Raw genomic sequence first — 24,609 nt, forward strand, 5'->3', positions numbered from 1 at the left:
AGAAAAGCTTAAGAACCACACTTCCTTTCAGCATCATACTTACCAAAAGAGTGGATGTCGAAGTGCGTCCAGAAGATGTTGATGATGAAAGGGTATTCTGCTGTGTAGATAACGTGCTGTAAGGAAAGAGGGTGCCATCAACAACAGTGCTATGGCCACCTGGCCTGGAGCTTTAATCAAGAACACAAGCAAGAAAATAAGGTAGAACATAGGAACAAGAAAGTCTTGAGAAAATGGTAATAAGCACAAGAGCCAGCCAGGGATAGTAAGCAACAGTTAAAACAAAAGTAGATGCTGAAAGGAAAAAATAAAATAAGTCTCTTTGTCTTTATCTCTCACAGTTTTCAGGTCACCCATTTACCCAAAAGTGGGGCTAATGTGGTCTTTGCCAGTTAGAAAGAAAAAGAACCAGAGAGCTCCATCCTCACCCCAAACTCCATCCTCACCCCAAATCACCTGCTGTGTTGCGTGGTGGTGGTATTTGGAATTTCCTCACTGTGGCTCAAGCCACCCAAGGAGGATGAGTGCTGATTGGTTGTTGTCAGTAAGGAAGCTGCAGATACCGTTTCATTGAGAGGGGGGATGCTAGAAGTGGAAGGTGAGTCAGATTTCACTGCAGAGCCTGTAGCACCTAGAAATAAAAGAATCCATCTCACCAGAAGAAAAGAAAATGTCTAACGTGAAGAATCACTACAGTCCTATGCTGCCCCAAAGACAACAGTATGAGTTATTTAATAATGGTATAATCTTTTTTAATTCTAGGCACTTTGCATGTGAATTTCATTTGTCCAGTGACGGGAACCAATAAAATGGTTACCATTTTAAGACAGAGAACCTGAAACTTAGGAAGGCTGGAGATTAAGCAGCAAAGTAGAATTAAGACTAACCAGTCCTCGTGCCAGAGCTCTTTTCACTTTTAAGAAATACAAAAATATTAAGAGAAAGAAAAAAACAACTGAGAATAAAAAGCCTGGAGAATACTCACCTTCAACAGATTGCGTGGTCTGTAACTGCGTGCCCTGCACAGAACTGAAGCCATTCTGGAGCAAGAAAACAGAGGAGCAAGAACAGACAAACTCATGTGAATGGGGGAAGTTTAATACTAACTCAGCTTAATTCTAGTTAACAAACATTTGGGAGAAATTCTGCTAGTTAACTAAAGGATTAATACAAGACTACACAAACAAACAAAACAAAAATTAAAAACAATAAAAACCAGATATACTAAGCCTGTGTGGCTAACAGCAACAGAAGACAACCCCCAAACAGGTGAAGATACCCCAACCCCAAAACAGGTACATAAAAGGCCCAAAGTCCAAACCCAATGATCTTTGTGGGAGGATGTGGGAATGACAGTTCAGCCAAACCATTTATCCTGCTGGCTGCACAAGACAGTCACTCAATACCACCTCTAGCATATGCTGTCCTTCTCACAAAGCCAAGAAAAAGCAAAGTAAGATCTACTGATATGTACCCAAAAATCTAGCAATTAGATGTTCCAAGAAAGGACAGATATTTGATTCTACTAGAGACAATCTTTACTGCAAAGAAAATGGTTTTCTGACTGAGTCTCCAGGATTGCTGAAAACTTTTATTTTACCAATCACAGAAATGTGTTTGCAGCTTCTCAATCAGCACTTCCAAGATTTCTTGGCACCACTTTCTGAGAAGTAAAATGCTAATATTTAATACTTAAGAGACTTTTGCCCACTGTTTCTCTAACCTCTATCCAGGGGCTCATGCGGCTACTACCTTTGCCTGAGTCAGGTCCTTTTGGGGTGATGAAGAGATGGAACTGGGGTACCGCCGAGTCTGGGTGGATCTTTGCTCATATAGAGGGGCCTGAGCATTATTTTGGGAGGTATAGGTTGTCGACTGAATTGGGCCACTCTGATAACCAGACTCCTGACTCTGGTTAGATGAAATTGTAGATGAAGATTCACTGTGGGAAATGAAAAGAGGAAAAATCTCAGTGAAAGGAAAGAGAACAGATACTAAGGAAATGGCAGAGACCTAAGAGTGGAATAAACTAACATCAAAAGAAAATTTCCAACAACAAAAACACTACCACAATTTTCTCCTGACAACAGTAGATCCCACATTCTAATGTGCCAGGGATTTGAATTAAGCATAAAGCTTAGAAACATCTTCAAATTGAAGCAGAGAAAAGCCTCTTCCTTCCCTCACATTTTATGTTTTAAGAAAAAGAAATCAAAGGTCAGTGGAAAGGATATAGTACTCTTGGTCCCTTCTATAAATCACAATGTGAGCCCTCAGCACAGGAAGACTTTGTTTTAGCTCAAACTCATTTTAAGGAATTTTGAGCTTTAGACTCCAATGATTTTATTAAATTTAAGATCACTGGTACAATTCTTTGAGAAGAATTTTTAAAAACATTTGCATGTATTAATTGGCAATTATGACCCCACAGACCTAAATTAGGGCCAGATACTTGTATTTTTAAATTCCAAATATAAAAAAATCTACTCCCTGAAATTCCTCAGGACTTTCTATTGCTAAAGACAACCTTACTTGATGTTGAGCAGAGGAGGTATAAAAGGTTCCTTTTAAGGTTCCTTACAATTCTCTCCTTTCTAGGAGTTCAAAGTTTTACACTTCACAGGCATAATCTCACACCAAAGGGCTAAAAAGGAATGCCAAAAGCACTTTCAGCTGTGATATAGGTCCAGGTACTTTAAATGTTAGAGGTCCTGTTCTGTCTTTCAAAAAATGAGCAACATTCTTCAAGTACCCAAGCACCATTATTTTCCTGTTTTTGTTTTTTATACCAGGGATTGAATCCAGGGGCACTTAACAACTAAAACCCATCCCCAGCCTTTTTTTAATATGCCTTTATTTCATTTATAGGCAAGATCTCGCAGAGTTGCTTAGGGCCTCACTAAGTTGTTGAGGCTGGCTTTGAACTTGCAATCCTCCTGCCTCAGTCTCCCAAACTGCTGGGATTACAGGTGTGCACCACCATCCCAGGTTTCCATGTGCTTAAAGTTACAGATAATCCTAGTGAAAATGTTTGTTGTTATTTTTGTAGTTGGGATTAAACACAGAAGCACTTTACCATTAATCCCCAGCTCTTTTATTTCATAATTTATTTTGAAATAGGATCTTGCTAAGTTGCTAAGGGCCTCACTAAATTGTTGAAGCTGCCCACGAATTTGCAATTCTCCTTCCTCAGCCTCCCAAGTTTCTGGGATTATAGGCATATGCCACTGAGCCCAGCCCTAATAACGCCATTTTAAAGTATTCAACAAAATGCTGTAATTCATTACTTTTCTCCCAGCCAGTTAAAAGAACAGTGTCTCAGCAAGAGATTTAGAACAATTAGCAAAAGACTAATGTTTATACTACCTGGCCGTGCTGGTATATAGGCTACTTGGAGCCTGGCTTGAAGAGGCGCTCGTGGTGGGGGTGGACTCATAATCAGAAAGGACAGGCTCTGACCCAAACTGCAATGCCCCAAACTGCAGATTTAGCCCTGAGATATCTGCTGAGCCAGGCATCTCCACAGCCAGAGCAGGAATCTATAAAAAAGGGTAAAGGAGAAGAAAATACAATGGTTCAATACAATCTTACTATGGAAATGTTAGTAAATATTCCCTTTGATTTCAAATTTCCAAAGTTAACCCATATCAACCTAATTCACAAATCCAATACTTCCTTGCAGTAACAGCTACCTAAAAAGTTCAAATACCTTAGAAGTCAGTGAGGCTTTTTTCTTTTGCTGTTTCAGTTTCTGCTGAGCTGGCTGAGGGCTGGAGGATTGGTTGTCTGAAGACCCAGGAGACATCTGTGGAGCCGAGGTGGATTTACTTGGCAGAGGAGAAGAGGGGGGTGGAGGTGCAGCGGTGGAGGTGGCCACTGCAGGTGGCTTCTCCTGAAGGAACACCTCCATCATGGTTGAAGATGGGGTGAAAGCCTGGCGCTTTGTAAAGGGGCTGTGTACTGTAGAATCATTTGGGTTCTTTAAATCTGCAAAAGGAAACCCAACAGGTGTGAGGTTCAAGGTTCCAATACATTTCAAGGAAAGGCTACTGTCTTGCACTAATGCCATGAACCAGACCCTCAAAGACCAGAAACTCATATAGACAGGTTTTCTTTTAGGAATGAATCTCATTTCATTTCTATAGGCAACAATCACTGATCTTATCCATTCTTAAAAATAGCCTAATCAAATCAATACTATTACTATGCCTGTGCAAAACAGGAATCCATGAATTGCTCGAATTTAAAGTATAAGGTCTTAAATGGCCAACTCCATGAGCCCAAAGGCAACACATTCTCAAACACATAAACTTAAAAGTAATTTAAAAAAATCCTATGCAAACAAAAAAATTTAATGACAGAGACACACAGCTTCAAATTTTTATTATTTCCCAACTTTCTGAACTCAGACTCTTTGACAAAACCAGAGAGAGCTACCCCTCTCATCGGGATACATTTTCCACTCCCCTCACCAGCTTCTTCACAGTAATAGTCCAACACATAAGGGATTCAAGTCACTTCACATCTTCTTACCATACTGCACCAGTGATGGGGACTGTGTCGTTGAGGCCATGTCCCAAGAGGAGGTGGTGGTGCTTCCAGATTGAGAATGCTGAGCTGCCAGCTGAGCCAGGGCCTGAGCAGTCTTGAACTGCTCCAAGAACTGAGAGCCTGTAGTACTGCCACCTTTAGCTTCACCGACATCACCAAATCCTTTTCCTAACATGCTCACCTGGAGAGCAACAGAGAGATTTACAGCCTGGAACTTGTCTGCTAAAGAAAGACACTTATCCAGTTTGAAAGCTAGTATGAATCAAACAAATGAAGAATGCTACTAAGCCGGGCCCATGGCACATGTCTACAGTCCCAGCTACTTGGGAGGATCACAGATTCAGGAATTCAAGAAAAACCTGGGCAACACTCTGACACCCCATTTCAAAACAGAATGCTATAAGACTGAGTATATAGCATAGTCCATTGAGTTTAAGATTCAGAGTCAGACAATCCGATTCGAATTCTGGGTATGCAACCACAGAAAATTTATTTTAAAGTCTCTTTGCCTCAGTTTCCTCATCTGAAAATATAAATAGTAGTAGTACACTTCATAAAGTTTAATCAGGATTTAACAAATAATATATCTGTACTTAACATGTACATGGAACACAGGGCTCAAGAAAACTAGAGCAATACATATTAAAACCCCCACTAATATGCATAATTTTATTTTTTTATATATTAATTCAACAAATCTAAATTTTTAAAAGATGATAGCCCTTAAAAACTTATAATCACCATCACTTTCTCCATCTTAGGGATAATGCCTTGATAACTGGAGAGTTCCCCCCCTTCAAGATTTTTACATAAATTAATACTTGATTATTAAATTAATACAAAAGTGACATAAAATTTTACTTTTGTCATTATATCCTTGCCCCTACCACTAAACAATCCAAAAGAAACAAAAAACTGAATGCTGCTCATAACTAGCTTATAGGCAAAGAGAAATTAAAGGGCCATCCCAACTTCTGCACTAGATAAAATTGACAACTCAATGGCTTGATTATTTTTATAGAATCACTGCATGATAACTAAGCAAAATTTTACTCTAACACTTTTGGGGATTTCTCTGTTCCCCATTACCAAGGAAAACTATCAGCCAAGTCCAAAGATCAACCTCATGACCTTGACTAGCCTCAAAAAACAAACATATAAACAAACAAAAAACTTCAAGGAGAATTAATCTTGTCCTACTCAGGTACTTGTTTAAATGTAGCATGTCATCATCAGCAATGCTTTCTTATAGAACACCTGTCTATTCAACTCAAGGTAAGGTTTTTTCCTTCCCACTTTGAGCTATATCCCAAGATTATTCAAACAAAAACTTGAGCCAAGCACAATGGCACACACTTATAATCTCAGTATCGCAGGAGGTTGATGCCCCAAGCAACTTAACAAAACCTTGTTTAAAAAGGGGGGGCTTGGGGGAGGGCTGGGGATGTGGCTCACTGGTTTTAAGCGTCCCTGGGTTCAATCCCCATTACCAAAACAAAATAATCTGAGAAGTCTAGTTTAAAGTGAGGGACTGTGACACAGATGATCTAATGCAACTAAAATATTCTGCCAAGCACAAAAAATTAAAGACAGAAAAATTACATAATGTCCATTGTATTTTATACATAATACAAACTCCTTTATCTAGATCTAATAAATATTAAAGGAAATCAATTCTCTAATATTATGCTCAATGAAAAAAGTTACATTAAATAATATTGATTAAATAAAGGTAATGAGAATAACAAAATACTATTTATATTTAGTTCACCTATCGGCACACATTAAATAGAATGTTAAGGAAACATGGAAGTTTACTAAAAACATCTTTTTGATATTCCTATAAAAATTTAAATATTGAGGGCTGGGGTTGTGGCTTAGTGGTAGAGTGCTCGCCTCACAAGTGCAAGGCCCTGGGTTCGATCCTCAGCACCACATAAAAACAAATAAATAAAGTACTGTGTCCAACTACAACTACAAAAAGCAAATATTAAAAAAATTTTAAAAAAATTATATTGAAGCCAGGCATGGTAGTACACACCTATAATCCCAGTGACTCTGGAGACTGAGGCAGGAGGACCGCAAGTTCAAAGCTAGCCTCAGCAACTTAGTGAGACCCTGTCTCAAAATAAAAAATATAAAAAGGGTTGGGATGAACTCAATGTCTGAGCACCCCTAGGTTCAATTTCCAATATTTTTTTTGGGGGGGGACTAGCATCAACAACAAAACCTCCACTTAAATTGGGCAATTTTGTAGGTGTCCTATAAAATTTTATAAGTTTTTACAGAAATCCTATGCATAGAATATGACACAATGAATTTTAAAATATTTAAAATATTAAAATTTTGATTTTTTCGTGCATATTCACAATTCCAAACATTAAGAGGGCAGTTAAAAGAGGCATACATCACTTGACCACGGATCTAGTCATGTATTTTAGGGATTTGTAACACTTCCTGATTTTCATCACACCTTACCACCAGCATTCTATTTTCTTTCCAACCCCAATATTTTCCTCACCTGTTACCTTTGTGGCAAAACAACCACCTCCACTTCTGAATTAACACAAAAGAAAAAATTTTAAAACAAAAAAACTTCAAGGACAATAGTTAAAAACTGAGACAGTTCTGGATTAGTAGCTACCTCAACAGTTTTCTAAATTAAAATAATTAATAAAACTGGAAAAATAAAATTATCTTCACATAAAAGGTCTGCTTACCTCTCATAACTCTTAGTAACCCTCCACCAAAAAAACAAAGAGAGGAAAAAAAAAAGGAGTAAATTAGGGAGCTGAGGCTGTAGCCCAGTGGCAGAGCACCTGCCTAGCATGTGTGAGGCAATGGGTTCAATTCTTAGCACCACATAAAAATGACAATAAAATAAAAGCATGCTATCTCCAACTACAAAAAAATTTTTTTAAAAAAAGGAGTAACAGGATTTATTGACTATAATTGGTTCTTGTAATTATCTTTGTTTAAATTATAATAAATAAAATAATATTTTGTGGCTCTAAGGATCGAACCCAGGGCCTTGTGCATATGAGGCAAGCACTCTCCAACTGAGCTATTTCCCCAGCCCTCCTTTACTTACGTATTTATTTATGTCCCAGAGATTGAACTCAGGGGCATGCAACCACTAAGCCATCTCCAGCCTGATTTTGTATTTTATTTAGACACAAGGTCTCACTGAGTTGTTCAACGCCTCACTTTTTGCTGAGGCTAGCTTTGAACTCGTGATCCTCTTGCCTCAGCCTCCCAAGTCCCTGGGATTACAAGCATGCACAACTGTATCTGGCTTCCTTTATTTTTTTAAATGTTGTAAATCAAGAAGTTGTGTGTACTATGCATGATAGGTTATTTAAAATGCCACTACCATTGCCACATTTGTATAATTGGTATCAATTAGTTTAATTATCTTCCTGAGGCCCCCCCAAGACAGGAAGAACAAGCACTCTTATTCCCATTTTCAGACAAGGGGAAACACAGCTAACAAGTTGTGATATGGAAAAACCCTAGATTTTAGAAACCTAATATACAAATGTATGGTTTATAAAAACACATAAGGGGGGGCTGGGGATGTGGCTCAAGCGGTAGCGCGCTCGCCTGGCATTCGCGCGGCGCTGGGTTCGATCCTCAGCACCACATACAAATAAAGACGTTGTGTCCGCCGAAAACTAAAAAAATAAATATAAAAAAAAAAATTCTCAAAAAAAAAAAAAAAAAACCCCACATAAGGCGATTTTAATTTTACTTCATCAAAAAGTGGGGAATGGCGTGCACCTGGAATCCCAGCAGCTCAGGAGGCTGAGGAAGGCGTATCGAGAATTCAAAGCTAGCCTTAGCAACTTAGTGAGGCACTTAGCAATTCAGTGAGACCCTGTCTCTAAAACACGAAAATGGTTGGGGATGTGACTCAGTGGTTGAGTGCCCCTGACTTAAATCCCTGGTACAAAAAAAAAAAAAGAGAGAGATATGGGGAACTACTACAATCTCTCACCAAAGTTTAATCAGGATTGTGAAAGTGTCAAAAAATTATTTTAATGTGGTGCTGAGGATGGAACTCAGTGCCTCACACATACAAGGCAAGCACTCTACCACTAAGCCACGGCCTCAGCCTGAAAGAGTCAAAATTTATTAAGTTGATGCCATTGATTTTCTCTATTCAGGAGTAATAAGAAACTGTTCAGCACGATTGTGTATTCAATAAATTATGTTAACTCATTTTTAAGATGACTCAGTGTGTTATAAGCTAAGGCTTGTTCTAGAGCTATCCTCTAGTACCCAACTCAACATCTGCACACTCAAAGATGCTTAAAAGAACAAAGAGGATGCCTAACCTTGTTACAAATCCTGTCTTTGAAACTGTTAAACACAGAAGACCACCGCTTTAGACTAATCTACACTAGACTCTAACCAATCAGACTAAAAAATCAAGAGTCACACATATAAAAGTTCCAACTCCAACTGAAATTACATTGTTTCTTGACTTTCTGAAAAATTAGGAGAGAAAACAGCTAAATTTCCCAAACAGGCTGGTTCCAACAGCTGAATTTCAAATAGGTGAGTAATAAAAGTTTCTCGGTCTTAATCCACACACAAAAAATGTAACCTGATGCTAACCAATTGGTTATTTTTCTATTTTTCTGTCTCCCTGTCTTATCTCACAAAGAAAGTAATTTTGAAATGACTTTTTATCCTATTTCTGTTTTTTCAGCCCTTCTCTGTCTATAAAATCAACCTCTTGCAGAATACATTTGTGCCTCTCTGTATCCCAGTGTCTTGGGAGGCAATGTCTGGAAGATCACAAGTTCAAAGCCAAACTCAGCAACTTAGTGAGACCCTGCCTCCAAATTAAAAATAAAAAGGGCTGGGGAAGCTCAGTATAAAGTGCCCCTGGATCCTCCTCCCCGGTACTACAAATAAATACAATAAATCCAAGTAAGACCTTAAAGCTGAATTCTTAAAATTTTAGCCTTTGGGAGAAGGAATGTCTGGGTAAGCATGGTAGAATTGGTGGGAAGGTTTGATCAAGATAAATCAAACTTACCATACTATGATGAGAAAATGTGTTCCCTGAAGCAGGCTGTGATATGGCACTCTGCTTCGAATTACTGAACACCAGAGGCTGGGCCAGAGAAGGAGCCTGAGATGGATCCAGATTAGATGAATCATTCTCCATTGAAGATGGTGTCTTCCCCAAGAGAACAGCAAGGTCAATTCTAGTGGGAGAGAAAGATCTTGATGAATAATGACTGAACATTTTCTAGCATTTTCTGACACCTGATTCAGATCATGGTTAGATTAAAACAAAGCCACTTAATGATGTGCTCTTGAATGAACTCAAAATATAAAGCCCTGAAATGCTTAATTTACCAAAATAAATGATGCACGAGAGCCATTATTTAGCTAAATTCCACCAGGTGCCATTAATAATGGCTTTCATTTTAGTGAAAGTTATTAATTTAATGAAATATCAAATATTAATTAGCAGCTCAATACTTGGCCCAAAATCTACAAGTATGTTCGTGACTGTAATACTAAATACTTGTCATTAATAATATCCAAGATATAAGAATCATATACCAGAATGTTGGTATCTTCAAATGGAGACTTTTGGAGGTGTTTTCCCTAGTTTTATAAAATTTCAAAAGTTATCAGTGATATAATATATAAACAGGAAGCTGGGGGTGTAGTTCAGTGGTATAGTATGTGCCCAGCATGTGCCTAGTCTTGGATTGATTCCCACTCCTGACCAAAAAAAAAGAAAAAAAAATTTCCTACATCACTGTGTCTTTTCTTATTCACAACAAGCTTGTTTCAACCATACCTGAGTTTATACTAATGTGGTGAACCCATGGTGGATCTGAGTCACTAGAAAGACCAAATCTGAGGATTGGAATATTCAGCCCTTCCCAACCCAACCCAACCCATTTCCAAGGCAGTGAAATTGGCTATCAAGTCCAATAATCAATGGCCAATGATTTAATCAATTATGTCTACAATTTATAGCTCTAGAATAATGAGATCTGTCAAGCTTCCAGATACCTGCAGAGGACATGGAAAATCATATGCCCGCACCCACACATACTGTGTTCTACGGATTTCTTCTATTTGGCTATTCCTGAATTGCACCTTCATAATAAACAGGTTAACGATAATTAACACTTTCCTGAGTCATTCTCATGAACTACTGAACCTGAAATTAGCATCTGTGCCAACTCCAGGACAGTGTCAGAACTGCACTGCTAAACACCTGGTTGGAGAACTGCATCACTAGTGTGGAAGAATGTATTTGGTGTCACACACACACACACACAAAAAAAATGTGTGTGTGTGTGTGTGTGGGCATGCGCGCACATGTGTAATATACATATTTAGTGTCCTATTCTTACTGATTCCTATCATACTTCTTTGGAACCTTCTAAATTAAGTAGTTTTATAGATATATAGCTGATTTAATTCATGGACACAGAACCCATGGATATGGAACCAACTTCTCAGTGGGATCAGCAGACAAAGATCATTATTATAAATCAAGAGAAAAAGCTATTAAATAGTAGGGGACATAGCATTTCACTTTCAGCTTGGCTTTTCTTTCCCTGGCTTACTTCAAGACAAGTTACATACAAATAATTAAAAGGCTACCAGAACCAACCAGATTTCAATCAGTCGATACTGGTGACAACACAGGTTGATCTATGTAATTATGGGTTATTTCAAGTGAAAATCAGCTTTAAAATGGAAACATATGGACTTCCATTCAACTGAAGAGGGAACTAGTGTGATTATTATTATTCTCAACACGAGAGAGCTTGTGAAGGGCGGTGCCACTTTCTTGCAGCTACCTCAGCAGATCTCTTTAGGAAAAGGTACTTTTACCACACACTTGCCTCTGACCAGCAGTGATTGTCACATTCTCCGCAGGCAGAGGCACTGAAGACACATTAGAGGCAGTGAAGATCTTGGTCTCAGAAAGCTAGAAAACAGAGGAATTAATCACTCGTGGTGCCAGGGGATCTACTGGAAGAATCTGGCACAGGAGAAGCAAATTCAACATCAAGAACAAGGGAAAACCCTATGAAGAAACAACTATCTACCCCTGAGGAATCTTGAATGGATTGACCTTTAAACCCCTTCAATATATAGTCAATGATTTTATCCAAAGAGAGAACCAAGGAATCCAATAAAATACAGTGAAGTCACATCATCATATACACACATGATCTCTCAGGTTCATATGCAAGCTAATCATAAAGAGAAAAAGTCCCTTTGTATCTTCCCATTAGAGTTCCCACTCCCACTTCTACCCAAACCACATTTACCTTCTACTATTGCCCTTGCCCACTCCCACTTCTACAAATGAAAGGAAGATCATGGCCAAGAAAGATACAAAAAAGTTACTTTTTTTGCTTCTGAGCAATATAGGCCCAAGGGCTGGTGAGATAAGGTCTTTTGGAGATAATTTTAATTATAATGCAATTTTTGTCTTAACAGTGTCTTTACATTCATAAGGTACTAAAATTAGAAAGGTAATTGAAGGAAATTACACTTCCTGCTCTATAAAAGTTGATTTGCATTGTTTTGGTTTATTTCCTTATTAAAATGTCTCTTCTAATAAACAGGAAATTCATCCTGTCTTCTATTATGATAGGTACTTAAGCAGAACAAGCCAAATCTCAAAAGCAATAGAATTTGCCCAAGTCCACACAGCAGTCTAGCTCAGTTACAACAGAAAATAATCAACCTCTAATAATGATGCATCTGAAATTTTAAAACCTAGGACTAAAACAACAACTAAAACAGTTTTGAAATGTCATTTCCACTTAACCCAAAAGCTATCTTGCCTGTCTATATATAAAAATAGGAAAACAGATTACTAAATGGTAAAATAAGAGTTTATCCAGACCATTGAAAACCATAACTCACAACAAAAGCTTAACTATGACCAGGAATTGGCAAAACTGTTTTACTTGGGTAATAATGAATTTACAGAGCTTGTTTGTATGCCACGCACTATGAGGTCTCCAAGTTCAGTCAAGCTGGCAGATTGGCCAAGTCTACACATATTCATCTCAATCATAATTACGAAGTTGGGCTTCAAATAATTAAAAGGCTACCAGAACCAACCAGATTGCAAGCTTGAGGATTTGATACTACAACTCTGACTCTGTAACCATTGCCAATCCATTACAGGACTTCATACCAAATAATGGAAAGGCTTCAAGCAGAGTCGTGTGCCACTGGCAGCTATTACTCAATTTACTACCTGCCTAACTCTATTTCTGGTGCCCTACCCAACCACCATCTCTTCCTTGGATAAATCCGACAATCAGATATTGGACTTACACAAGTGCACTTGCCCTTTCCATAGTGTGGTTCCAGAGTCCTGTTCATGCCCAGTCTCCTTCATATAACATATGTGAAATGTTCTGGCTCAGAACACTATTTTGGATGTAAAAGTTTTGGGTCAGAATCTTAAGGGTGCATTTTGAGGGGTAGAAACATACCCATTTTCTATCCCTAAACACCACTTAGGGATAGAAGGCACGAATGAGGAATGACCTGAGAATACCTACATCTTCATTCCAATCTTCAGTTCCCCACTCCTCTGTTGCCGTCCTCCATGCACCTGGGAATAAAGAAGGAAATGATAATAGGTTTTAGTGTCAGTCAATATATACAGAAAATACTAACAAGTTAACATTTTTTATAGTCGAAAGTATGACCAGAATTTACAAATCAGAAGCAATTCTTAGGCTTCAGAGATGGGGAAAGACTCTTTAGAAAGGGTGACTCCTCAGAGTAGCAGGGCTTTAATAATATGATTTTATAGCTACTTTCAGCTTTTGTTACATAGCTGTAACACTATAACAGGAGAGAGGGAGGGAATGGAGGGAGAGGAAAGAGAAGCAGGGAGGGGGAGGGGAGAAGCTGACTTCTGATGGAATGCTCAGGTAGTATCAAGCCCATCAACTCTCACTTAGTAGCCAATTCAACAAAATGGCAGGATTTAAACTAGAACATGCAAACTATATCTATTTATTTGGTTGGTATAAGACAAAAAATCTGCAGGCAATCTGAAGAAAGATAGCAGCAGTATTAGAGAAATACAAATAGTTGGCATATGATGGTTAGTGACAGGGCAATGACAAAGAGGAGGTTTGAAAGTCACACTGAGGAGACTAAAAACTATCTGCTATTATATAATGGACAGAATAAAAACTGCCTACTCAGAAGTCAACTTCATGAGCTTATTGGTTTAACTAGTAACTATAAGGAAAGTGCTATATATTTATTTTTTTGGAAGACGAGATTGAAAAGTCCAATATGAACAATAGCTACATTATCCTAACCTACTCATACAAAAGATGAAATAAGACCTGTGAAGGTCATTTCACAGACGATGGAGGTATACAGTCTCCTCATGTTATATGCTGAGTTACAGTTTCTAAAGGAAAGGTCTACAGGGAAATCACCCTCCACATTCCATTTTGCTTGCTTTATACATATATATAACCTCAGAATAAGAAAATGCCCTTTCTTAAAGGGTGAGAATTTTTATGAGAACCATTATTCTTTCCCTCAACCAAAAGACCACAGTAAGAACTTATCTGAAGAAGGGACAAGGAAGCCCTTATTTTCTTCTTTAAAACAGTACATAATGAATAATGAGGTCTTTTCTCCAAATGGAGGAAAGTTCTTACAAGAACGAATGTCTAGCACATAAGCTATTTCACTGAAGAGAAGTATTCTAATACCTTCAAAATCCATCTGAAATTCTTCTAAACATTTAATAATGAAAAATCTTGTTTCCTACAGGAAATACATTTATTGTAATGGTCTTCCCAGGAAGTCTTAAAAGTGTACCAAGGAAATTCCAAACCACTCAATAATGACAATGCCCTTTAAAACCAAAGTCCAATCTCTAGACAAGTTACAAACCACATTCCTCTTCCTCTCTGGTGATACCACTCTTTCTCCACATTGACACCCATTCCATCCTGGCTAAATGGAACCCAAATGAGTTTGCACTTAATATCTTAGCCTTAGAAGGGACATAAGGGGTTATCTGATCTATGCCCTTTATGCAAGAATATTCTCTGTACACTCTGTTGAATTCAACTAGGTAGAAACGAAGAGTGTAGATCCCTACTTGATACTTTCCTATACAGGAAGTACAGTCAGAGCTACAACGAGAACTATGTTGAGGAAGCATTAAGGAATATTAAGATGGAAACGCTCTGGCCAACAGATCAGGGTTTCCATTCCCACAGCATAAAGCACAGTTGTATGTTAAATATCAAATATTGATTTAACGAACAAAGTTATAAGAACAAGTGGGCATAGAATATGAGAAAAATGCAGAAAGAAGCAGCAGAAAGACAGAAAAATGACATATCCACAGATATTTCAGTTCACAAAAATCTATAAAAATATCCGGGGCAGTTAGGCGCCTGGATGTATCATACCAGGAGCAGTCTCAAATTTTCGGGGATAATTTGACCCCTCAACCCCAATGAAATCAAGTCCTGAAACAAAAAAGAAAAGAAAAGAAAAAAACAACCAGTGAAATTTTGCATGTGAATGAGAATATCTGCCCCCAATACATAATTCCCACTGTACCTGTGGATATTTTAAGGGTAGGTTTGAATTTATTTTTAAATTAAAAAGGCAATTTGAAGTTCACTATTATGAAAACACAAAAAAATGTCATGCATGAAGGCATGTCACATCATGAAATCAAAATGATGGAAATGCATGAAGTATACAACACTTTAACACTAACAAGATGATCTTTTTCAGTCACACATCACTGATTTCTGATTCCAGACTTCTAAAATCTACTTTTCTACTCACCAGACATAAAAATTCACATCATCATACCCTGTATTTCCAACCAGATCCTAATGCTAAGAACTGAAATGCCACGAATGAATATATATTCCCAACTAAAAACAGATAGCTTAAATTTTTATCATCTTTTCTGGCAAAGATTGAAAAGCCAAATAGCCCAGAACAAACAGTTTGAAAATAGTAACTTTTGACATTGAGACTGCTACTATACTACCTCTACAAATTCATCAGGAAATGAATGAAGAACACTTCTAATGTCTCTTAAGTATAGGAAGGTAAAAGAGATTGGAACATTTTATAGCCGAATGATAGTGAAACTTAACAAGATACCTATCTTTTGCCAATACCTCCACTTCACCCTCCCCCCCATGAGAAATATTAAAAATGAGCTCATGAAGTAGCAGTTTGGCAAACAAAAAGTGGTAACTTTCAAACCTAAGGTATAACATCTTGTATGCAACAGAATACAAGTTGTTTTTTCCAAAGACCCTCCTAAAGATCCGGAGATAAAGATAATTGATCTTTGAAAGGAAACTAGGCAAATTTAAATGGATAAGGCGTCAGAGAGCCTATTTCAGGCCCTACTATTAAGCTAGATCCTTTCACAAGAGGAAAAGCCTCAGGCTCTCATGTGCTGGCTCTGCCAGAAGGTAGATGATCTCACAGGAAGCCTAGAGGCTACTATTTTTAAAAGCAACACGTGTACCTTTTACTCCAAAACACATCTGGGTTTATCCCACAAGTCTAACATACCCTTAAGCATTTACATCCTATCTGGATGCAGACACAGAGTCAGCTAGCAAAAAAGCTCTTACCCAAATCTCATAATATTCACCAGAGCAAGAAGGCTATTAGACAGACAGAGGGAGGTCAGAGAATTCATTCTTGCTCAGTTATTGAGATTTCTCAAAAATGAAGGCAAAAAAAAAAAAAGGATATTCTTATCTTGGTACCAGAAAACAAATCAACAAACAGTTGTGGACTTTGATTATTCATCTCTACAAGTAAAGACTTAATTAAGTGATTGTCTGATTTTAGATAACTTTTCAAAAACCAATGCTACCCCAAAATAAACTCTAGGAAACGCTTGGAACTAACAGCAGCCACATGATATTACGGTAAGAGGATAGACTTTTAGAATCATAAAATTCTAAGTTCAACTACCAGCAAATTCGTAACCTCTTTCAGTCTTAGTTTTATCATCAGGAAAGTGATGATAAATAATGTCTATTTCATAAACAGTGAAGAGACCGAGTGAAATAGCACATATATTAGGCTCATAAGCACGAGGTAAGTAATCAGTACACAATAATTTAATTGCTACTGCTTTTGTCCCAGATCTCTAAATCTAAACACTATTCTTTTACTTTTTAAATTTAACTGTAACCTCGAAAAAATTATTTCCTGAACTGGGGATATAGCTCAATGGTACAGTGTTTGCCTAGCAAGGAGGCAGCTATGAATTCAATCCCCAAAAATGCACATACACATAGACACACACACAAAAAAAATTCCTTAAGTCCAGAGACAAGAAATAAATAACAGTAAATGGTTACTCACTCGTCCCATCATCTGGTTCAAAGTGGCCAGTGTTGTTCCACGTATTGCCGCTACTATTACCGTAACTATCATCAGTATTGGCTGGCTCTGCATAATCAGCTGGGTTAAAGGTTCTGAAAAAAAATAAAAGCTTAAAAGAGTCTCTAACCTCTAAGCAGCTTCAGCAAATATTAACCCAAAGGATAATCGGAATACTATCTTCTTAGTACAGATCAATCATATCCCATTTTATAATCCTATATGCTGTCTACTTTTTCTTTGTTTATCACCCTACCCAAATATCAATGTATACAATATGGTAAGAGATTAATGACCTAGGTAGTATTCCTGAGGAATGAGCCCTAAATCTACACATCTTTCTGATTAAATAATCTAGAAATCATTCTAATCACATTTTGGATATTCTTAGGGGGGAAAAGTTAAATACATTGGATCAAAGAAACGTACCCCATTCCTTGAGCAGAAAACCTTCCTCCCCGCCTACCAGAGCCTCCTAAAGAAAAAAAAAAGAGAGAGAGAGAGAGAGAGAGAGAGAGAAACAGAGGGACAGAGAAATATTTAGAAGTTGATATAAAACCACCTTTCCAGCTGAGGCAGCTGCGGAACAGTAAGTGGCTCATAGTATCAGATTTTCTTTCTCTCAATCCCATGTATCACATCAGTTAATAGAGTAAGACAATCATTAGTGTTGACAGATAGTTCTTTAGCGGCTCAAACTGCTGGGTCTTCAAGCAAACAATAACATCAACAATAAAAACTCAATTTGACATCTACCTTCTTTTCCATTTTCCATTTCAGCAATCTCAAGTATATGCATGAGACCTCAACAATTAAGGTAACCAGTCTCCATATTAATTTACTTTTAAATAAGGAAGACCCCTAGGGAACTGAAGAGTAACCTGCCCCCAATACCCATCCCTCCACAATTGATTACCTCTGCCTCGGCCACGGCCTCTTCTGCCTCTTTCTGTGCCTCTTCCAGAAGGCCCTCCACTCTTAGTGCCATCCAATCCATTTTCCTGACCCCGAACTGAAATACGGAAGGTGGGAAGGGAGAATGGCCAGAGAAGGATCAATAGGATATATACAAATGTGTAAATGCTATGTAATAAAGTGTCACAAAGACAAAAAAAAGACAATGTGAGCTTGGAATGATGGGACATAAGGAATACTCAAAGATTTGAAGATGGGCCACAAAAGAGAGCTATAATCAAAATTTATAAATAAATAAAGGATAATTTTATGCCAGACTAGTGGCAGCTGCTAGAAAAGACTACATGCAAGAGATACCAGAATCTCAGAATACATGATGCCAAGAAAAACACAAAGGTGATATCATGGTTCCTGGGTCCTGTCTAGCAGGGCCCTGACACATCCCTGGAATCTGGACATTACTGACCCACAGCTGGTTTTGATAAAGCCCCATGCATACACTCTCGTCCACGGCTGGCACCTCTTCCCCGTCTTGGTGGCCCACCACGTCGCCGACTATAGTCTCTGTCCCGGTCTCGATTTTCTTTGCCTTCCTCGTTGGATTCCGTCTGGCCACCATCCTTCTGTCCTGAGACACCTTTCTTCTTCCCGACCATCTCCCAGGAATGCTAAAGAAGAGGAGAACTTTCATGTCTAATCTTAATATGGACTGCAAGCTATCAGGATATTAGACTGGACAACTGACTATTCTTTCTGCATCCATGTTTAAAACATTTCCATTAGTTTATTTCACTGTTTAAATGGAAGGCACAGACACAACCTAAAAACCAACTGTATACCTATCTCTGCCAAAATTAAAGTTATTTTTGAAGAGGAGGTACCTATAGGTAATGGATTACAGGTATCACTTTCAAAAGATCTCTATCCAGCTCAGTCACTTAGCCTATCAAAGAACCTAGTTATTTGTGCCTATCAAGTGCATTTCCTAGACTAAAATAACTAGCCCCTCTGGATTCAGTGACCCACACACACAAAACCAACTTTTTACATTCTTATTCATATAAAATAAAGCAAAAAGGAAAACTAACTGGAAGTTTTTACAAGTTATCTGTAAATTTAGGATGCACGAACAGCATTTGGCTCTTGGGAAAAATTTAGGACAAAAGCAATAATTATACACACATGCACACATATTTAAAAGACACTAACAGCAGCTCTGGCCCTGAGACACAGTGATAATAGGAGGCCTTCCATCCAGGTTTTATCCACTATATTCTCTCCACACTTCTTAAATTGATATACTCCAATTTAAAAAGAATATAGTTTAATGACAGGATTATAGTCTTAGAAACGCATCACAAGGCTATTTCATTGTTACATGAACATCATAGTGCAACTTATACAAACCTACATGGTATATCCTACTACACACAGTTCAAGTTCAAGGCCAGTTTCAGTAAGTTAGCAAGACCATGGATCAAAATAAAAAAGGCTGGGGATGTAGTTTAGTAGTAGAGTACCCCAGGTTCTCTAAATTATAGGAGGTAAAATCCACAGTAAGGAAAATATCCTAAATACAATTGCAAAACACTTACTCCTTAGAAAAATAAATCTTGAAAATTTAAAGTTTTAAAAACATGCATATTGCTGGGTATGGTGGCATACGCCTATAATCCCAACTGCTCAGGGGACTGAGGCAGGAGGGTTGTGAGTTCAAACCCAGCCTCAGTAATGGCAAGGCACTGAGCAACTCAGTGAGACCGTATGGCTAAATAAAATACAATACAGGGGGCTGGGGTTATGGCTCAGTGGTAGCATGCTTGCCTGGCACGCGTGACACACGGGGTTCAATTCTCAGCAACACATACTAATAAATAAAATGAAGGTCCCTCAACAACTAAAAAATAAAAAATAAAAAAAAAATCAAGGTTTGACTAGCCTGGGAAAGGTCCTCAATCAATCCCTAGTAATTTAAAAACAAAACAAAATACAGGGGCTGGGGTTGTGGCTCAGTGGTAGAGCACTTGCTTAGCACGTGTGAGGTACTAGGTTTGATCTTCAGCACCATATAAAAAATAAAGAAACAAAGTAAAGGTTTATTTCTATAACAATATGGGGCTGGGGATGTGGCTTGGTGGTTGAGTGTCCCTAAATTCAATCCCAGTACAAAAAACAAAACAAAAAAAAAGCATACTGCCAAGAATCATGGCACATAGTAATCCCAGGGACTCAGGAAGCTGAGGCAAAAGGATGGAAAGTTTGAGGCCAGCCTTGGGAATTGAGTAAGACCTTGTCTCAAAATAAAAAGAGCTAGTGAGGTTGCTTACTTGGTGCAGTGTCCTTGGGTTTAATCCTTAATACAAAAAAAAAAAAAAAAAAAAGCACACTTTAATTTACATATCTCTTCACAAAACACCTGTTACAAATGTTCCAGAACAAAAAAAGACTATTATACCTTTACTATCTTAGTTACTGTAACTGAAAGAACTATGGCACTGGTGCTCACTCATTAACAGCTATCTAATATCTGGTAACTTTGAAGAATATGAACCAGCAAGCAGTGTGCAATGGTACATGCCTGTAATCCCAGCTACTGGGGAGGCTGAAGCAGGAGGGTTCAAAGTTTAAGGCCAGGCTGAGCAACATATCAAGACCCTGTCTGAAAAAAAAAAAAAAAAAAAAAAAGAAAACACAACGCTGGGGATCTAGTTCAGTGGTAGAGTGCTTGACTAGCATGGGAAAGGTCCTGAATCAATCCCTAGTAATGGGGAAAAAAAAAAAAAAACAGGGGCTGGGGTTGTGGCTCAGTAGTAAAGTACTTTTCTTGTACGTGTGAGGCACTAGGTTTGATACTCAGCACCACATAAAAATTAAAGGTATGTGTTCATCTAAAACTAAAAAAAAAAAAAAATTAAAAAACAGGTACTAGGCAATATAAAACTGTTGTTACTTTTCTCAGGATTACAATAGTATTTTTTATCTGAAACTCGGGATTGAATTCAGGGGGGCACTTTACCACTGTGCTACATCCCCAGCCCTTTTTATTTCTTGAGATGGGGGTCTCACTAAGTTGTGGAGGTAGGCCTTGAACTAGGGATCCTCCTTCCTCAGCCTCCAGAGTTACTGGGAATTACAAATATATGCCACCACACCCAACTTGAAAATAGTAATTATAGTCATATATTGAAAAATTTAGGAAATGAAGTATTATAATGTCTACAACTTCCACAGAATTAAGTGTCCACCAATAGACGCACAGATAAATAAAATAAAACATGGTATACACATACAACAGAGTTATCATTAACATTTTTCTTTTCTTTTTTGGTAGCAGGGATTGATTGAACCCAGGGGACGCTTAACCACTGAGCCACATCCTAGCCCGTTTTTTGTTTGTTTGGTTTTTGGTCCAGGATTGAACCCAAGGGCACTCAAACACTGAGCCACATCCCCAGCTCTATTTTTGTATTTTATTAGAGACAGGGCCTCACTGAGTTACTTATTAGTGCCCTGCCATTGTTGAGGCCGGCTTTGAACTTGCAATCCTCCTATCTCAGCCTCCTGAGCTGCTGGGATTACAGATGTGTGCCATCGTACCCGGCCTCCCCAGCCAATTTTAATATTTTATTTAGACAGGGTCTCGCTGAGTTGCTTAGGGTCTCACTAAGTTGCTGAGGCTGGCTTTGAACTTGAAATCCTCCTGCCTCAGCCTCCAAAGGTGAACAGAATACTATTCATTCTTAAAAAGGAATGAAATCCTACAACATAAATGAAACTTGAAAATATGGAAAATGAATGAGCTTGAAACCAAAGGATAAACACGGTATGCTTCTCCTTTACCTAAAAGAGGCAAATTCATAGAAAACAGAAAATAGTAGAGGTTACTAGGAAATGGGGAAGGGAGGAATGGAGAGTTATGAAATACATATAGAATTCCCGGTTAGGACAATGAACAAGTTCTGGAAAAATCAGTAATGGCTGCACCCTTTGTGAATGTACTTAATGTCACTGAATTAAACATTCAAGAGTTAAAGGGCTGGGGCTGTAGCTCAGTGGTAGAGCACTTGCCTTGCACATGTAAGGTACTGGGTTCAATCCTCAGCACCACATAAAAATAAATAAATAAAGACACTGTACCAACTACAACTAAAAAAAAGTTAAAAAAAGAATAGTTAAAATGCTGGGCGCAGTGGCACGCTCCTGTAATCCCAGCGGCTTGTGAGGCTGAGGCAGGAGGATCACAAGTTCAAAACCAGCCTCAGCAAAAGCAAGGCGCTAAGCAACTCAGTGAGACCCTGTCTCTAAAAAGAATACAAAATAGGGATGGAGATGTGGCTCAATGGTCAAGTGCCCCTGAGTTTAATCCCCGGTACCAAAAAAAAAAAAAAAAAAAAGAATAGTTAAAATGGTAAATTTTATGTTTATTTTACCAAAGACTTTAATTTTTTAAGAAAAAAAAAGTGAATTCAGGGCTTGGATATAGCTCAGTGAGAGAGCACATGCTTAGCAAATGTGAGGTCCTGCATTCAATCTCCACCCCTTGCCCCCCAAATTAAAATTAAAGCATATTAACATATTTTAAAGAATCTATAATAGTTTACTAAAAAAAGTTTTTTAAAAGATGAGGTACCTACCTAGTCCTAAGCAGTTCCCTGCTATATATACTCTTCCAACCCAGTCTTATTTCACATTTTAGTTGGAAGTGTCATTTGATACTATAGTAGCTTTAATTCGTAAATTATAATAGCCCAATAGCTAAATCTGCACCAGGAACTCTGGAAACTAGACTAAAAACAGCTTCTAGAATTTATGCTAATCTGTCTCAAAACCTGGCAAATTTCAGGAACCTGTCACCTGTCTCCCTCCCCTGTGTATACATTAGCTGCAGGCACCAGATGGGTTCTATAAAGAAAAATAATTACGATTATCTTCTGCCAGTTTTCTGATATGATCTCACCCACTCAAATTCATCCAACACCCCCAGCAGATGACTTTGCTTCCCATTGATTTTCTAGTAGCTGGTTTATTTGTGGCATAAGCCTATATTCTCTACCTTTTTTTCCTTTTTGATGCTCTGGAAGGTCAAACTTTATTTTATTCATTTATTTATATGCGATGCTGAGAATGGAGTCCAGTTCCTCTCACATACTAGGCGAGCGCTCTACCACTGAGCCAAAACCCCAGCCCCTGGAAGGTCAAACTTGTAGCACTAGACAGAAGATGCTGGAGGTGAGAAAAATGTGACTTGTGGACTTTTAAAAAAGCATGAGATATCCAACCTCTCCCACCAAAAGAATACCTTGAGGAGATTATTTTGGTGTAAACAAGTGGACCAAAGGCATTGTGACTTGATTGTCCAAGCAGTGAATTTTCTAATGAGAACAATTACACAGAATGTAATCCAGGAGTAATTTTTTTTTTTTTTTTGGAAGGGGACACCAAAAATCCCACAAACTTAAATTCGATTATTTTATAAAGTTTTTCACTATTATTTCCCAGTGTCTCAAGGAAATAGACAATTTAGTATTCTGTTGATGTGACACTGTAACCTTAGGAAATTCATAACTCTAAGGATGAACTCTATTCCAACCAAAGATTCCCCCAGTGTAAGATAAATAAATGAAAATTATTTCAAAATGCTCCAGTGCTCACTTAAGGAAGTTCTCTAGTAAGCACTGTGGGAATAACCCACAAAAGTTATAAGGTGTAAGAAAATCACAAAATATTCATTAAGGGCTGGGGTTGTAGCACAGTGGTAGAGCGCTTGCCTAGCACATGTGAGGTGCTGGGTTCGATCCTCACCACCACATGGAAATAAATAAATAAATAAAAGTTATTTTGTCCATCTACAATCTACACCCAAAAAAAAAAAAAAAACTTATTAAAGCTTGTTTCTTTGCTATCTCAATACAACCAAGTTCAGGCAATTCAACAGTATTGTGCAATATAAAGGTGATATTAATGGAAATGTTCTGAATTGTATAGTTTGTGATTTTGATCAACAGCAACAACAACAAAAAAGGGTGAGCAGAGGCTGGGAGTAATAGCGCACCTGTAATCCTAGCAACATAGGAGACTGAGGTTAAAGGATTGCAAGTTCAAGACCAGCCTCAGCAACTTAGCAAGACTGTCTTAAAAAGGGATGGGAATGTAGCTCAGTGGTAAATCACCCTTGGGTTCAATCCCCAGTACTTCAAAAAAAAAAAAAAAAAAAGTGAGCAGAAATCTTCCATGATTAATAACCAAGGCTATCAAGTAGCACTTCTAATTCATTCAGACTAACCCAAGCCTCAAAAATAGTCACTAGTCTGGAATGAATAATTTATTCCAAACCCAATTAGAAGATACTAATTTTACCTGTTTTTCCTATGACTATTATCCTCTTGAAGAAAAATTTTAAGTATTTGCAACCTGCAAGATAATAATCTCCAAGAAAGCTCCCTCCTCAACTTGGAGAATAAGGTATACTGGTTGAAGTCGACTATCCCACTTGTTATATTTAGAATATTACTAGCTTCCCAACCCAGGACCCACATTCTAAAACACTATTTAGCACTCTACCGTGTCTGGGTTTCCTTCCAGCAGAACATTGATGGCTCTGTTAACATCTCCATTGCAGTCATGCAAAGCAATCACACATTCATCCTGGTTCTTGCCTGTGATATCAATCAACTGAAAAAGAAAAATCAACAGCCATCACAAATAAACTTA

The 24,609-nt window shown here is 38.0% G+C and overlaps 1 protein-coding gene across 28 annotated transcripts in view; it reads right to left on the reverse strand.

Annotated features, from left to right (window-relative positions):
• The window catches only part of Ubap2l (ubiquitin associated protein 2 like), a 45,407-nt gene that overhangs the window by 13,444 nt on the left and 7,354 nt on the right, over positions 1-24,609 (reverse strand). For 10 of the 28 annotated variants that reach the window (XM_046421660.2, XM_046421668.2, XM_058571938.1 and 7 more), the window contains 16 exons: positions 24,460-24,570; positions 18,365-18,566; positions 17,900-17,995; positions 17,413-17,458; positions 16,966-17,078; positions 15,021-15,080; positions 13,128-13,180; positions 11,442-11,527; positions 9,599-9,770; positions 4,534-4,732; positions 3,710-3,987; positions 3,367-3,539; positions 1,753-1,942; positions 986-1,040; positions 457-631; positions 44-116 (listed from right to left, as the gene is read on the reverse strand). In XM_046421660.2, the coding sequence (XP_046277616.1) occupies positions 44-116; positions 457-631; positions 986-1,040; positions 1,753-1,942; positions 3,367-3,539; positions 3,710-3,987; positions 4,534-4,732; positions 9,599-9,770; positions 11,442-11,527; positions 13,128-13,180; positions 15,021-15,080; positions 16,966-17,078; positions 17,413-17,458; positions 17,900-17,995; positions 18,365-18,566; positions 24,460-24,570 (2,082 nt within the window). The remainder of the gene's footprint in view (positions 1-43; positions 117-456; positions 632-985; positions 1,041-1,752; positions 1,943-3,366; positions 3,540-3,709; positions 3,988-4,533; positions 4,733-9,598; positions 9,771-11,441; positions 11,528-13,127; positions 13,181-15,020; positions 15,081-16,965; positions 17,079-17,412; positions 17,459-17,899; positions 17,996-18,364; positions 18,567-24,459; positions 24,571-24,609) is intronic. The other 18 variants (XM_046421679.2, XM_046421678.2, XM_046421675.2 and 15 more) reach the window with 3 other exon arrangements.

This window comes from Marmota monax, unplaced genomic scaffold (genome assembly GCF_021218885.2).
Source record: "Marmota monax isolate L192 unplaced genomic scaffold, Marmota_monax_Labrador192_F-V1.1 WCK01_AAM20220418_F8-fsc00108, whole genome shotgun sequence".
Classification (NCBI taxonomy): Eukaryota; Metazoa; Chordata; class Mammalia; order Rodentia; family Sciuridae; genus Marmota; species Marmota monax.